At 35.7% G+C, this 16428-nt stretch overlaps 2 protein-coding genes across 2 annotated transcripts in view; one reads left to right on the top strand and one right to left on the bottom strand.

The window, feature by feature from the left end:
- LOC137403690 (vesicle transport protein SFT2B-like) overlaps positions 1-970 on the top strand; it is a 15853-nt gene extending 14883 nt beyond the window's left edge. The window contains exon 6 of the mRNA XM_068089695.1: positions 716-970. Within this exon, the coding sequence (XP_067945796.1) occupies positions 716-755 (40 nt within the window). The 3' untranslated portion in view covers positions 756-970. The remainder of the gene's footprint in view (positions 1-715) is intronic.
- LOC137403687 (eukaryotic translation initiation factor 2 subunit 3-like) lies at positions 856-16428 on the bottom strand. The gene is made up of 12 exons (XM_068089692.1): positions 16263-16428; positions 15020-15145; positions 14593-14658; positions 13097-13209; positions 11753-11850; positions 11282-11437; positions 9205-9339; positions 5968-6114; positions 5095-5187; positions 4517-4686; positions 2185-2357; positions 856-1147 (listed from the first exon to the last, which is right to left on the bottom strand). The coding sequence occupies exons 1-12, from the start codon at positions 16311-16313 to the stop codon at positions 1087-1089; spliced, it is 1389 nt and encodes a 462-aa protein (XP_067945793.1). The 5' UTR covers positions 16314-16428; the 3' UTR covers positions 856-1086.

The raw sequence follows: 16428 nt of genomic DNA, 5'->3' as shown, positions 1-16428 counted from the left end.
CTGTTTCTTCGAGGACAACTATTCTAACCTTATGATAATGTAGTGTTTATTATCATCCAACTTTGTAAAATAAAATTGCTCGCTGAACTATTGGTAAATTAACTATAGTAAAATATAGCTGAACTATAGTAAAATAAAATTGCTCGCAATGGATAGGTCAAGGACATCTAATAGTTTAAAACTTTACACAGAACATCATTGGTGCATTGGACTTCAATGTGAATGTCCGCGTAATATTGTCATACTGTGCAAACAGAAAAAATTTATTTTTGCCAATATCTTTTTTCTCATTGGTCTCTCGTGACCAATGAGAACATAAGTGACATCTTTCTGATGACATATCTCTCATTGGCCAACTTAAAATGAATAGAACGCTTGACATTTTTTAGATAGATTTAGTTAGCATTATTGAAGATGTATCAGTTTGACTCACATTTCATATTTTACTATAAATAGTTTAGTGTGGCTGTAAACATTTCCAAAAAACGAGTCGTTGCGGTGACCTTCACCTACTTAAATTTGCACTGAACCTGCTGTTAGAGACAGAGTTTAGACTAGAGCTAAAACTAGCAGCTATAATAAATTTCTGCGTGTATGTATCTTTCAACGGCATAGACAGCAACATAATTTGAGCAATTGTTAGTGAATCACATTAAATTGGAACTTGCCTACTCATAGCAATGACGCTGTAGTTTATAGCCCTTGTCTCTTGCAGGGATGCTGTAATCAAGGGTGCGACATCGTGCTGCGCCTAACTCAACAAAGATTTGTAAACTTTCCACTGTTATTTACATACTCGCTGTTAACTATCTTGTTATGTCATATCTTCCATTTGAGCCAATCGCAAAATTACTCTCTATCCATAAGTCATATTTATTTCCTCTGCATTCATCTTGCTAATAGCCATCAAATATTGGATGTTACACGTGTGATGAGCTCTTTATATAAAATATCTATAGAAAACAGCAGCGATTTCTCTTGCCTTTTTGAATAAATATAACTCTGGATATTTTGCTAAAGACAAAAAGTATAGAGTTCCTATTGCCATTCAGTTCCAGACGTCTTAGATGAGGTGGGGTGGGTATGTCACCAGTCCTCAGTTGGTGGTATTGTAACACCTCGTCTTATTTGTCCCCAGCCAATCAACCTAAATAGTGAGATGGATTCATCAAGGATGTGAAATCAATGTGTTCCTTGTTGCTTATCAATCTTATCAAAAATTTGAACAATCAGCATCCTTATCTGAAACTCTTACAATATTGTTGTTGTTTTCTCACCTTAATAATATTAATACACTGGTAAAAAAATAGAATTATGATCTTTTTAATATTATGATAAAGAGTGATTCCTCAGTACTTCGTGGAGTGAAAAATAGTCATTGAAGCAAATTCAACAAGTTACAAATAAGAAACTAAACTAGATATCTCTATACTTTTGGCCTAGTGTGGTTGCTGTTTTGTTAAAAGTGAAAGTGCAAAATGTTTGTGCCACCCTTCATCATGCCTAATAAACACTATTGACCCTTAAAATTGTCTAATGAACCTGAGAAAAAGAGAGAAATGTTTACAAATGATAAAAACTTTAGTAGATGAGTTAATTAGTTTCTATTTGGGCGATTTTCACTTATTGCAAGGGCACCAGTCTCCAGCTATGTTACAACAGCTAGCTAAAACAGGTGATAGTCACTCAAGTAGTTTTGTATTACCAGGTTTTGAAAGGATATTGCTTTCCTGTTACAAAAATCACAAGTGAAGGTGCTTTTGGACTCCTACTCATAGAGGGTAGATGATAGTGGGAGATTGAGTTTTTGCCTTGATTGGGGGTACATGACAGCCAAGTCGGGTATGGTTCGTTGAGGGTATGTGAAGCAAAGCATCATCAAAAGGTGCAGCCTTAGATCTTTGTATATCATTGTTTTAGGCTATGGTCACTGAAAACGCTCAGGGTGTGTCCATAATGTTTTTTGGGTTCATTCGCCAGTCTTTGACTATGGATTAACTGGAGAGTTAGTCAATAATCACTGAAAGCTATATAGAGAGAATAAATCCAAGTTTATGAATATTCAGGAAATTCCACTAAAGACATTTTTTAAGCTTGGCTTCTAGCGAATGCGTAGGAAATCCGAAAGCACTCTCGAGCCACAAGTCAATTACAAATAAGAAGCCGTCCAAGATGAGCACTCACCTCCAATGCTTGTCAATTCGTCGACTCAAAGCAATCTTCTCACCAACTTCAGTGCACACAGGGTTTGTCAGACCAATCTTGGCCAAGTCATTTCTCACAGCGAGTACTCTACCTCCACTCGAAAGGGAGCCAATGTTTACCATGAGCACTTCATTCTTAGAGAGCTTTTGAACCTGAAGAATGTTTTAGAATTGCACTCTGCTGTGAAAGTCAATGCACAAATTAACTTCAATCTTAAAAACCAGAAGGCACTAGTATTACAAATCGCATACATCTTTTGAAAACACGTTTAATGTAACAGTTCTTAGGAACCAAGAATAAACATGTTCAACTACTTAGCAAACTATAGAATTTCTTTGATATGAAAAACTAATAGACACTTGCAAGCACTCAGCTAGGCATGACAGCATCATGAACCGTCTGCACAGACCTCATGTAACACGCTTAAGAAAGGTTTGATAGCAAAATGTTAGCGAATTCATATGTAATCCAACATATGAAGTCTCTGGATGAGATGGTTGTTGGTAGCCCTACACGTTAGCATTACAGTGAATGCATTATATGAAAGGCTTGGTCACTCATACCTCCTAAATGCATCGCTTCCGAGGTATGTAGCCGCCATCTGCTGCTTTAAATCTATCGCTAAGAAATTTACATCTTTTACCTGGGTATAATTAAACATTCGGCATAACCGATTACTTGATGAGAGTGCATAGAAGTTGTCACAACATTTGAACCAAAAGGTCTATGAAGAATATTTTAATACCAAATTAATCAGTGTGAAACTTTACACCAGCTGATGCCATAAAAGGGCTACAAATGATTTGCTAAATGTGCTCGGCCACTTTTTCGACCATTTTGTAAAAGATCGTGAGCATGTCCGAGTCGAACGATTGATCAATATTATTGCAGCAGTATTACTACTGATAAAATAGAATAATAACTTTCAGTAGTACTAATGTTCAATAAGTCATTGAACATTTCCAAGTCAGAAGAGTTATCAATATTATTATAGCTTATGTTATTATGATATAGCTAAAAATAAATGAATCACTCTCAGTAGTACTATTGTTCAACAAGTAATCACCAGAAATCCATTGATCTACAATTAGTGAAATCTCGTAGCTGTAAAGCATCTGACATGGCTGGTCATTGTGAAAAAAAATTAAGCTTTTGCGAAGTGAAACTCTCAATGGGCTGTGAACATATTTTCTACTGGCTCACTGCAGGCAGACGATTGTTTCCTTTCGTTTAAGTACAGATATGATAGGCTAATTAACAACTCGCTAATCAAAAACGTTTTGTACGAAGAATACCAAAGTCTTACTACGCAGTTCGTGGTACGCAAAAAGTTAAATGATGTGATGTTTTGATGACTTGATTGCCTAATGAGAATCCATACTCCCATAACATCCTTGCTAGACTTTCCATCATTATCAAAAGCAAAAATCATGGGCTATCTACAATTTGTGATGGCAATGAAGTTTGCACAGATAATTCTACTGATACACCTTTTAACAAAGAGAACGTGCTACACACTAAAACAAATGCTACACACTAAAGATCGGTCTAGTACAAAAAACTGGTTTCATGAAATAAATCAAACTAGAAAACCTTTTTAATAGTCCAAACACTTTCACTACCAAATTAATTTCTCTGACAGGACATAATTCAGTAAAACCTAATATTTGACAAGGGCACTATACGTCGTCCTAACCTTTGAACCATAATTGCCTATGAAAATTTTGATACCAAATTAATTAGCATAAAATTTATCAACAGCTGATGCCATAGAAAATGACAAAAATGTGTTGTAAAATGAGCTCACACACTTTTTCGCCCATTTTCACTACGACCACGAGCATGCCCGGGTCAGACGATTTATCTACATTAATATAGCTTTAAAGTTTTTGCAAAGTGAAACTACACTCAGGATGAGTTGTAAACATATTTTCTATTGGCTCAATGCATGCAGATAAATGTTTCCCTTCGTCTAAGTACAGATATGACAAGAGTTGAAGAATTATCTCAAAGGTTTCATGAACAGTTGCAATTTACACTAGTATTTTAAAATACCTCCTCCACGTGAAAATGCTGACAGTTAATTGTGTGAAGCCTTGGTTTGGCCGTTAGAAAGTGAACCCTAAAGAATATCAACTTGCTGTGGAACTCGTATAAAATGGAATGGTTGTTTGTTGGGAATCACCTCTTCTGATTAACCACAGATGCGCCATGACCATTTATTCATTAGCTACAGCTTTTAACAGGGAACAGCAATAGAGTCAGAACAAAGAGCGCTAGGTTGAAAATAAAGAGAAGACGACTCACAAACCTTGGCACCTTTCCTATCACCTTCAGTTCTAACGCCAAGGAGTCTACGGAGGAGGAAAAAGGAAATTTCTAACTCTGTATAGATATCTGGCAGCGCTCCAACAGCACCCAACACCTGCCCGACCAGCCGGTCAGCTCGGCATAGTGTAGGGTCTATCTTTGTGCCGACACCTGACAAAATCAGAGCAGAGTATAATGACATATTACTATATATTATTATTAATGATTTATTTAATATTATTACATATTACTCTATCTAGCCATGAGAAATTCACTCACTTGTAGATAGCATTACAGATTGAGCGATTGATTTTCTTTTTTCACGAAAGACAAATACCAAAATAATTCTATTAATAGCTAAATTACACCTAACCTCCGCCAATGTCCTTATTATCTCAAGTGGACCAATTCCTTCTGATTAAAAAGAAATCTTACCATAATTAATAACCATATTATGGATATTTGTAAGCTAGCCTACAGTATTTGGTTAGAGTTATCACCTCATGCAGAAAAAGTTTAGTCAAATGTACCCAGCTCATAGAACAATAACAGAGTGTAAAATGTATAGGAAGGGATTACCAATAAGGCCTCCAGGTACAGCGTACTGAAGATCATTGTGCTCAGCAAAGAGGGAGATTATCTTTGACCGAAGAGGGGTGCATGTCAGGGTACCTGTAGAGACACACATCCGATACCTATATGACAATTGCTGTGACGCAGACAACGTTAACAAAAGCCAGTAGCCTGTACTAAAAACTCAAAAGATATCACATCCATCTAAGAAATGTTCAGTAGAACATTCTATTCCACCTCCTAATACTCATTGTGAAAGGAAATGGAGGCTATCATATATTAACTCATTCGCAATCGTCTGATTTCCATGCGATTTACCCCAGATACCTGTGACTCACTCCCTAAAAAGGGCATTTTTTATTAGAACATAACAATTCAAATCAGCAGAATTAAATATTAATAATAATGTTAAAAAAGAAAAAAAACCTTTTTTCAATTCATTTAAGCAGTCCTTTATTGTCTTACCTTTCCTGATTCTGCATATTCAGTTCCAGATTCAACAGAAAAATCATCGCAATCAAGTTTGAAGTCGCCCTGATGTTTTCCGGTTAAGTTTGATGTCAACTTTTGTTTAAGATTTTCAATATAACTAGTGTAGAAAATATCATTGAAACAAAGTTTTGATTTTTCTGATTAGCGAGATTTTATTTTACATAATCAAAAATTTTTTTTTATAATTTAGAAATGACAATACTCGGAATGGGTAAAGTTCAAAGGTGAGATAACTCGTGTTGGTAACCAAGCACCGATCAAAATACACGAGTATACTGGTGATGGTTGCAAATGAGTTAACCGACAAGGCCTCACCACTCTATGGTAAACAAGCAATCTAACCAGAATGCCAAGTAGACGGAGGAAAGAGTCTAGAAAATAACTAACCATTAGAGTCACGTGAGACGATGCCAGGTCTGACCTCAATCTCCTGGCCTACCACCAGAACTCCGCGCAGAATAGAACCTCCAGCTACACCTCCTTTAAGATCATCTACTTCTGAACCGGGTTTGTTTACATCAAATGATCGTATCACTGTAAAGCATACGATACAAATGTTGTAAGAGATACTACTTGAGACTACACGTACATGTTTGAAAGTAGCTGCGATTTTGGAAAACCTGCTCATAAGAGAAAGCATTAGAATTCGGAATCGTCTGTCCATGGTCAAAGGTGAATAATATCCATTAAAGATGAACTTACACAATAGTTTTGTAGATTTTATGAGAAAGTATTTTTCTATCATTTGAAATTATTTGTGATGCTTGAGGCAATCTGATTGCCAGAATATTTCTAGATTAAAATCGATAAAACTTGATTAGGATTAAAATACTGAGACAAAAACGTACGAAATGCTGTCACTAGTTGTTATCATTGCTATAGTTGATATCAGTTATTATGTTCAAGTTGCAGCATTACACATGTCTATTCAATCATTCTCTTTGCAATGATACACGTCATAATCGCACTTTCGGTGAATCTGAGTGTTTCAATCGTGATCAAGTTTTATCGATTTTAATCCTAAAACATCCTAACAATCAGATCACCTCAAACAATCGTAAATTATAGAAAAATACCTATACTTTCTGATAAAATCTACAAATCTTTTGTGTACACTAAGATTAAGGCTATAAAAAGGTTTATACCATTCAAACAATAGCAAGCCCTTGATGAGGCAACTCTCACCTGATGGGATGTAATCTTGCGCTTGTTGTTTTAGCAGCATAGTTACACAAAAATAGGTATTGGGGCAGATAGAAAAATTTTACCTAAATTACACCTAACCTCCACCTGTCTTTATTATCTCAAATGGACAAATTCCTTCTGATTAAAAAGAAATCTTACCAAATTAATAACCATAATTTGGATATTTGTAAGTTGACCTAGTGTTTGGTTGGAGTTATCACCTCGTGCCAAGTGTACAAGCAGTCACTCCTTGTTCACAACTCTACTATGCTGCCCTATGTTGACATAACCCTATATCTCTTCAATTTTTCAATTCAAGGCTTCATGGATAGGATTTGCAGAATGGTAATATATTCTGAGTTCATGGAATCCTATCACACTGTCTGAAGTTGTGTGATATAAGTTTTGCTGGCAGACTAATTTCACCAGTGAGTGCTAGTCAACCAACAGCAAGAGCTCACAGATATATTTAACTTTACAACTCACAGATATATTCAACTTTACAACTAAGTACTACTTTTAATTTATATTTCCTCATATCCAAATGGATGGAGAAGCCGGACCACTTGATATCGGAGCTCCAGCAGCAGCAGCAGGTATGCCTATTTTATCATTGCGATCCATCCACCATGAGTAAATTTTGTGCGATAAACTTGTTCCTATATTAATATGATATAGCATATTTATCTGGTCATATTTTAGTATATTCCAGTGACAATAATTAATTTATGGTTTACGTTTTAGGAAACCAAAATGATATTGGCACCACACCAAAGTGTAGGAGGACAGATGAGGCAAAGAGGCAGCATGATATTGAATAAGGTTGTAAATGTTTACGACTTTGATGACTTCACAAAGTATGTGGCAGCAGTCTCAGTTAAGGTTACAGTGCCTGAGGTTACTCAATTTGTTAACTAAAAGAGCCACCAATTGCAAACTAAGCTGCAAGCAGCTGGCCGTCCAATGCTCAGTGAAGTTAATGCGATAAAGTTTGCAAGAGGAAGCAGAAACTTCTCTTACAAACTTAATCATGAAAATGACACTCCATGGCTGGAGTTCGACTTTCTAAAATCACGGTATAAACCTTCGGCTGACCGAGGACTGATGCAGTCAGCACATCGGGGAGTAAGCAAGCAGAAGAAGCAGGGACTGGTCAAGAACCTGGTTGAGAAACATATGCCACCGAGCCGTCACCGATTTTGGAATAATTTGGTAGTCAGCAATGCTGTAGTCTTGGTCACAGACTTTGAGTAGACCCATATAACTATATGTTAAGCAAGTGATCCTTCAATTATTATATAGCGTTACTGAGGTTTTATAATTGGTGTGGTATAATGATTATATTTGACTGAGATCATCAAATATCAGAAATAACTAAATATCAGAAATAATTGAAAATCAAATGCAGACAAAGCCCTATATCTCTAGGTAAAGGGTTTTGTCTGCATAATTTTAGTCAACAAATGACAATATTAGCTCACTAAACCAATTATCCCATTGTTTATCTCATTGTTTAACTCGAATCAAAATTTCAATTGATAATTATATTTGAGATAATCATACAAACATTGTGAAAGAAATTTTTTTTATCATATTCATATGGTAAGGCTAGACAACAAGCGCTCTTAAATCGTCTCTGCTGAACAATTTCACATTCCGGAGATATAGGGTTATGTCAGCACAGGGAAGCATGGGCTGATGTCACTAAGGGCCAAATTTGCCAAAATGAATTTTACAACGAAAATAAAGACAGTAAAAAAGTCATAACCTTATAAAGTCTTGAAAGATTACTATTTTCAAATAAATGCTACATAAATGAAAGCAAAATAATATTATTTTGCTTGTAACTTCCTTTTTTCCCATTGCTCACTCTTCGCGCTCCACACTGACAACGCGCCACGCTGACAACGCGCCACGCTGACAACGCACCACGCTGACAACACGCCACGCTGACAACACGCCACGCTGACAAGATACAACACCGACAACACACTACACTGACCCTTTTTGAACATAGTATAACAGAAAGGATAAGTGATCAAGCACCTATTGAGCAGCTACCATTTGCAACAAGCAGCGTGTATCCATAACAGTCTAAATCACCTTTCTATGTTAAGTTATTCTAAGTAGTTTAGTCTACAGACTGCAATGATGTAGTCACAACTGTTATAAGTGTCTAGAAAAGCAGTGATTGCCAAGTTGCAGCTAAGACCTTTGACTAAAAAGGTAGGAGCGGATTTATCCTACTTTTCACTAGCAAATTAACTATTATTTTTTAATTACAATAAAAAAGAAATAAACTACAAATTTTTATATAAGTGCAAAATAAATGACAAACACAGAAAATTTTACCCATAAACACTGGCAAGACATGAATGAAAATGACTTGGCATGTTGACAGAGCAAGCAGGTTTAACAGCGACAATAGAAAAAACCAACCAATAAGTCGAGGCTGAGATGTGAAGTCCCTCATAGGAATGGGTATTTTTTTACATATGTACTCGCATATCACTTCAATGTTGTACTTGAGCTGTGCAGAGATGGGAATGATGGGAGCATTCTCAGCTACTGTGCCTGTAAAACAATGCTGACTTTATTTAACCTTGACCTCTCAACATCAACAGAAAAAGGTAACAATAGAGAGTTATGAGTAAGTTTCACATCTTGTGTCCAGCTACAGAATTGCAGTAGTGATGTGTTTAGATTCCTTGATATCTATAATATGTATTTAATAGATCAACAACTGTGTCTTTACAATCTATAATATGTATTTAATAGATCAACAACTGTGTCTTTACAATCTATAATATGTATTTAATAGATCAAGAACTGTGTCTTTACAATCTATAATATGTATTTAATAGATCAACAACTGTGTCTTTACAATCTATAATATGTATTTAATAGATCAAGAACTGTGTCTTTACAATCTATAATATGTATTTAATAGATCAAGAACTGTGTCTTTAACATCTATAAACTGTACTTATTAGATTAAAAGCTGCCTATGACTTACAAAACTGACGGAGTAAATAATATTGCTGTTGAACTGCCCAATCAAATCAGGGTCTCAATTCTTATTTGTTTTTCAGCAGAAAATTCCTTCCAAGAAAGGTGAAGAGCAGAAGGAAGAGAAGGAATAACAGAGGAATATAAGAAGAAGACATCAAGTAAGAAAGGATGTATAAACGAGTCTAACAAGGAGAGGCGAATAGGAAGTCAGAAATGGAGACTGAAAGAGGTGTCTAAAGGGGTGGTCACACGAGCGCCGAACCGAACTAAATGACGCAAAACGACGTCGTTTTCAGCTCTAAAAAGTTCGGCTGAGGACATTTCTGGCCGAAACGAACTATTTCGGTACTGCTCGAAATTTCGTGCCGAACCCTTGCTCTTATTGGCTGGTTAAAATTCTAGAATTCTAGCGAGCACGCGTCACATTTCTTCTTACGTGCGTGTGAGTAAAGTTAAAAAAGAAATGGGACGATACTTTTATTTCGTTAAATAAACAACATGAAGCAATTTACGACAAGGTTCACCCAGACTTGTGATTGGGTTGCATAAATGTAAGATGTTGCACTTTAAGTTTTGCATAAATGTAAGGGAATGGTTGTGATTTTCTTTCGTGTAGAATATAAGTAATGTGTCATATTCATCCTGATGAAGTATCGTTGACTGATTTATTTATGTAAAACCACAGTACTATGATAAAGACTGTTTTTGTTTGTTATGTACTCAGCATAGAAAAACATTCATATGTTAATAAAAAAATATAATTATGTTGATGGGAAGGGTTAGCAAAATATTTGTATCGAGTGATTTATTTTGAGCAGCCGAACGATCTTCTGATAAATCTGCTGTGTAATTATAATTTATAATTGTTCCTCAAAGTTTTTTTTTGTTTACAATAGAAATATTTAACTCAAATACATAACAACTGCTAATGAAACCGTGTCCTGTCTCTATACGTATGGTATCTAGGAAGCGAAGTTACTTCGCTGGCCGTGTGACATGTGCCACGAACCGAACCAGCCTCCAAACCGATCCTACGTCGGTTCGGTGCTCGTGTGACCACGCCTTAAGGGTGAAAAGACCAGGATTGAAAACATCATGATTTTTTAAATCAGATTTTTTTTATTCAAATCAGATCTTTTGAAAACATCAATTACCAGCTTTTTTATAACCGCTAACATAATATTATTTTATTTGGTTGAAGTGTGCCACATGAAAACATTAGCAACGTAACAAAACAACTTTGCATCACTTTAATTTATTAAAAATTGTTTTTATTTTAACTTTGACCAAGTTGTGCAGTTCATGATGCAGTTCATATTCACAGTAAACCCTCAATAAGTCCCTTATTTGACATAGAAGAAATCATCAAAAAAACTCATCAAGAAAAAATCATCAAAAAAACTCAAAAAATCCTGATTTTTTTAGGATGATTTAAATCATGATTTAAGTCATTTGATTTTAATCGGCCAACCCTGGAAGAGACAGAGGGACAGACTGCTCTTACCCTGTACAAACTTCTGTATCTGCTCATACTGCTCACGGGCTTGACTCTCCTTGACCAGGTCAATCTTATTCTGCAGGATGAGAATGTGCTTTAGCTTCATGATCTCGATGGCGGCGAGATGCTCTGAAGTCTGCGGTTGAGGACATGACTCGTTGCCTGCACACCACAAAACACATCAACCCAAAACCTACTATCAGAGAACACGCATACAGAGATCAGATGCATATTCCAGTTAAAAAAGCAAATTTATGGTTTCAATTTGCAAAACATGAATATGGAGACGAGGTACTGCATGTCTTGCACAAACACTTGTTAAACTGTGGGAGCTACGAAAAAAGAGAAAATAATATCCAAAGTTTTTAATCTCTATTGTACAACTGACTAGTAGCTTCCTATTCAGGTGCACATCAGACAGGTGGAAGCAACTCCAAACACTCTAAAAGGTAGTTTAGGTTGAGAGAAGAAACTGACCCGCTATGAGAAGCAAAGCAGCATCCATAACTGCTGCACCATTCAACATGGTGGCCATAAGAATATCGTGTCCTGGACAGTCGACAAAGGAGACGTGTCTGCAAAAAAGAATGGATCGCTGTCAATGATTATTAAGTCTAAAATTAATAGAATGGATAGATGTCTATAAATATCAAGTTTCTGAACAGAATAGAAAGCTGTTTACGAATATAAAGTGTGTGAACAACATAGAATGGAGCTGTCTATAAATTTGGTGTGTATATCTATATATATATATATATTTCTCAAAGTTTGTGTTTGGATATGTGTGTATTTCCAGCTATAGCTATTAAAATCTTGGAATAAAGAATCTGCATTACAGATTTGATCTCAGACCCTCCGGTTTGCCAGTCCGACGCCCTACAAATTTAGTCACACGATCTTGATAGATTCGCTAGATGATATATGTCGCTATATGGGAGCAAATACGCTACGCTTTCGGTCAGGACGCAAAGTCATGAGAAGTCGTAGCTCTTATTAGCAAGCTCACTCAAATTAGCCATAGGCAATGTGCCAGACTAATAACAAGTGGCAGGCAATTCTTATTACCTCTCATTGTTTATAAGCTGATTTTTAATACCCCGGCAATGCCGGGTAGCACAGCTAGTGTGTAATATGATAGAAAACCTTTTGAATTTCAGTTAAATAAGTTATAAAAATTTGCATGTCTGAAGTAGCAACTGATTTAGAGTTAAAAGCAGACCAGCATTCTAAAACTACTTGTAGGTTATTGATATCGAGTTAAAATCCTTGATGGTTAGTTTGTGATCTTACTTGCATATTTCCATAGAAATAAACAATTCAAAAGTGTACATTCACAGAGAGGTAATCTACACAACACCTATTCTGTCTCTTTGCTTAGCAACATGTTTTTCAAATTATAAACAAGGTAAAAATCTTTATATAGTAAAATTTAATATTGACTCCTTTTTGGGATATGAAAAGGTTTAAACACTTTCAATGACAATCAAGTTGTGCTTGGAAAGGTTCAAAAGCATCTGCCATGCATTTCAATGCTATGTGAAGATTCTCACAAACGGAGAGAAGTTTTGTCAGAACTTACTCTGAAGCATTACTTTGATAACAGAAAAAGATTTTCAGCAATTTTATATTCCACCACAACGTTAAAATACACATGTACTTTCGCAATAATCAAATCACTTTTTTATAACTAAGAGAAGAGGTGGGAGGTATCAATAACAAGCAAGGCAAACCAACTTTCCATCCAAGACAGGAAACTATTTGTGGTGAGTAAGGTGCGAGCAAAACCATTGCCCAGCTTCGATGCACAAATAATGCCTATACCTTTCAAGCTTGAAGTTGCCACCACATGGACAAGGGAAAACATCGGCAGTACCGCTACTGCAGGCTCGGTAACATCCGGGTCTAGAGCATTCCGCTCCATCACATTTGTAGATCTGCAGATAAACATTTTGTCGGTCAGTTGTGCCAGGAGAACAAACATTCTCTAGCAAGGATATCTCCTACTAATTAGCATTTTCTTACCCAACTCACATGCAGAGTTTTATGGTTGTAACACAAAGAGAGCAGTTGAATTTTCAAGATGTGACTCAACAATTTTACCAAGTTTTACCGTAGTACATTTCCATGCTTGTAGTATGTCAATTAAGATTTGCCTCCCTTGGTTTGCTTGTTAACCAATCTTATGTTGAAATACTATCTACTACTGAAAACGCAATAAAGTACTTCATAATATACGCATATAAACTAAAAAGTTAGGCTGTTCTGAATTTTATTGAAGCTAAAAATGGAAGATTTTGTGAGGGCTGTTTTGGTAATATATAAATAAATTCAGTATTTGAAAAAAACTAAAATTCAAAGACAGTGACATCTACCTACGTACCGTCTCTACTTCTGTTGTGACATCTACCTACATACCGTCTCTACTTCTGTTGTGACATCTACCTACGCACCGTCTCAACTTCTGTTGTGACATCTACCTACGCACTGTCTCTACTTCTGTTTTGACATCTACCTACGTACCATCTCTACTTTTGTTTTGACATCTACCTACACACCATCTCTACTTCTGCTTCGACATCTACCTACGTGCCGTCTCTACTTCTGTTTTGACATCTACATACGTACCGTCTCTACTTCTAGTGAGACATCTACCTAGTACCGTCTCTACTTCTGTCGTGACATCTACCTACGTACCGTCTCTACTTCTAGTGTGACATCTACCGACGGACCGTCTCTACTTCTGTTTTGACATCTACCTACGCACCGTCTCTACTTATGTTTTGACATCTACCTACATACCGTCTCTACTTCTGTTTTGACATCTACCTACGCACCGTCTCTACTTATGTTTTGACATCTACCTACATACCGTCTCTACTTCTGTTTTGACATCTACCTATGTACCGTCTCTACTTCTGTTTTGACATCTACCTACGTACCGTCTCTACTTCTGTTTTGACATCTACCTACATACCGTCTCTCTTTAGTCCCATCCTCATCATAAATATCATGCAGCAAAAAGAACCTCTTTTATTGATCAATCTTTCTTACTTTTTCTGAATTTCACGTTAATCAATTTAGATTCTTGTCTACAATTTAGTTTTCATATGGTTTTACATAATGCATCCGTTTCAACACTATATGTAATTACCTGAAACATTTATTGTTTTAGGGCTAAGTATTTTGCTGCAGAATAAATTGAATAAAATTCATCACATTCTTAAAAGAATAGTTGCTCCAACAGGCAAAGCAAATATCGGAATGGGATAACTTTGTATTCAAATGAGGTTCAAATGTGATATTAACTGCAAACATACCTTTGCATTGGCATAGCCCAGTTTGATTGTGATGTTTCTTATAAGTTCATTTTTAAATCTCACCGTCTGTAAAAACACCATGCATATGTACACAGAAACCACATTTCTTTGGAACTGTATCGTACAAACAAACATTCGTACAATCAAATAAATGATGAGATTGGCCTTGGCAAAGTCAGACATAGCCATTCATATAATAAATCAGGGAACTAATAAAATCAAACCATACAATTATTAGTTCAATAAGCTGCGAACAAGTACTCAGAAAAATTTACCTATATGCAGTTGTGCTCATATAGCATAGGTAGAACAAGTTGTCCTGGTATTAACTAACGTGGATGTCTAGCAAATGAACTATTATTCAACAATAAGCAGGAGATGATTTTGATGACGACAGTGAATGCAAATGAGCAGAGCAAGCACAAACCTGCACTCCAGATATAGCCTTCACCACAGTCGATTTACCATGGGCTACGTGTCCAATAGTGCCAATATTTATTGTTGCCTGTCTGCTGATCACATCTGGCGTAAGTGGTGTTAGCTCATTCACTTTCTAAAGTAGGTAAGTGATTGATTAGCTATGGTGGAATTACCAAGTCCAGCAAAAAAGTTTGCACTAATGCTTGTTAAATTAAAACCTAGATGTTTCCATCTGTAAGTTGCCCTAATAGGGTTACTGAGGATTAAAAACCTACACTTTTTTGTTTCACTTGAGTAAAAATAATTTTGGCTTCCATTAAACGCTATCATAAACTCTTCTTTTCTGAACCGAAATGCACTTCGAAGAGAATATGCATACTGAGATGCAGAAGCTGTGAGTTGCCAGCTCAGAAGTTACAAAGAATATTTTCTCAATTCTTTTACTGAACTAACAATTAGAGTAAAATTCAGATTTTTGAAAGAACACATTCAAACATTGGACAACATTCTTATAACTTTGTTTAATCAAGAAGCTGTAGGCGGGTGTAGACTTTTGTTTCTGCAAAAAATAACTTTCAATGTTACTTACACCATTAACTATCACTTTGACTTCAAAAGAAGGCAGTTTATGGTTGCACCAGTTACATTAATAAAACAATTGTGTTTATATTTACTAAGGTATCAGTAAAATGTATGAGATTTTTAGATATTTTTGCTATGCACCCCAGTTGATAAACACATGACACGAAGCAGGTGACACATCCAGAACATCCTTCTCATTTATTTATTGAGCGAATAGAAAATATTTTCTGTACTTACTAATACTTCGATTAACAAGTTGTCTCTTTTAGTATAAATTACACTTTCCGTTTACAGGCTTTTAGAAACTCACAAAAGATGAGTGTTATGACACTCACCAGGTTACTACTTACCCTAACCAGGCTAATAATCGCATGTTATAAATAAAAAAGTTCAAGGTAGTTTCTTGCATAATTTAATCTAAAGCCAGATATATCAAGCAAATGAAGTAAAATAAAATTGGAAATTATAACTATCATGTTGCTTCGTTTTAATACTTGTTAAAATGAAGATAATCAAAATTTAATGATAATTTACGCAGAAATTCTAAAGAATAAAACACGTTTATTACAAATTGAACACATAAAAGTAAACCAAAATTGAAGCGATACTTTGATAAATGAAAAGCTAAGTTGAAGTTATCTTGTTTGTATGAGAATAGGAGCAATTACCAATGTCGAAACATCTTGTTGCGATAAATGTGATTGTTCTGATTCCGACATTGTTAAAGTCGTAACAAACAGCCGACGGCACTAAATATGGAAGGTGTATAGAATTTATCGTCGCCAAAGTAAAAATATTATAGTGAATTTTTAACTTCCCAAGCGGTAATCGAAT

This window comes from Watersipora subatra, chromosome 9 (assembly GCF_963576615.1).
Source record: "Watersipora subatra chromosome 9, tzWatSuba1.1, whole genome shotgun sequence".
NCBI classification, from domain to species: domain Eukaryota; kingdom Metazoa; phylum Bryozoa; class Gymnolaemata; order Cheilostomatida; family Watersiporidae; genus Watersipora; species Watersipora subatra.
This window is presented reverse-complemented; position numbering and strand designations above follow the sequence as displayed.